General features: G+C 69.8%; 1 protein-coding gene across 1 annotated transcript in view; it reads right to left on the bottom strand.

Moving 5' to 3' along the window:
• RHOU (ras homolog family member U) overlaps positions 1-197 on the bottom strand; it is a gene marked incomplete at its 5' end in the record, with an annotated part of 4,479 nt that extends 4,282 nt beyond the window's left edge. The window contains one exon of the mRNA XM_009867267.1: positions 116-197. Within this exon, the coding sequence (XP_009865569.1) occupies positions 116-197 (82 nt within the window). The remainder of the gene's footprint in view (positions 1-115) is intronic.
• Positions 198-202: the final 5 nt, after the last annotated feature.

Below are 202 nucleotides of genomic sequence, written 5' to 3'. Positions count from 1 at the left end.
AAAGCCCCCCCGCCACCGCCTCGAGGGGAGGCACAGGCGGGACGTGCCGCTCCCCTCAGCCACGGCACCCTCTCCTGCCGCCCCTTTTCCCGCGGCCGGGGCCCCCGTCCCTTACCGGAGAAGTTGTCGAAGGCGGTAGGGATGTACTCGGTGGGGTATCCGTTGGTGGTGTAGCTCACCACCAGGCTGGTCTTCCCCACGG

Source organism: Apaloderma vittatum, unplaced genomic scaffold (assembly GCF_000703405.1).
Source record: "Apaloderma vittatum isolate BGI_N311 unplaced genomic scaffold, ASM70340v1 scaffold24450, whole genome shotgun sequence".
NCBI classification, from domain to species: domain Eukaryota; kingdom Metazoa; phylum Chordata; class Aves; order Trogoniformes; family Trogonidae; genus Apaloderma; species Apaloderma vittatum.
Note: the sequence above shows the minus strand (reverse complement) of the source record. Positions and strands in the feature narration are given on the sequence as shown.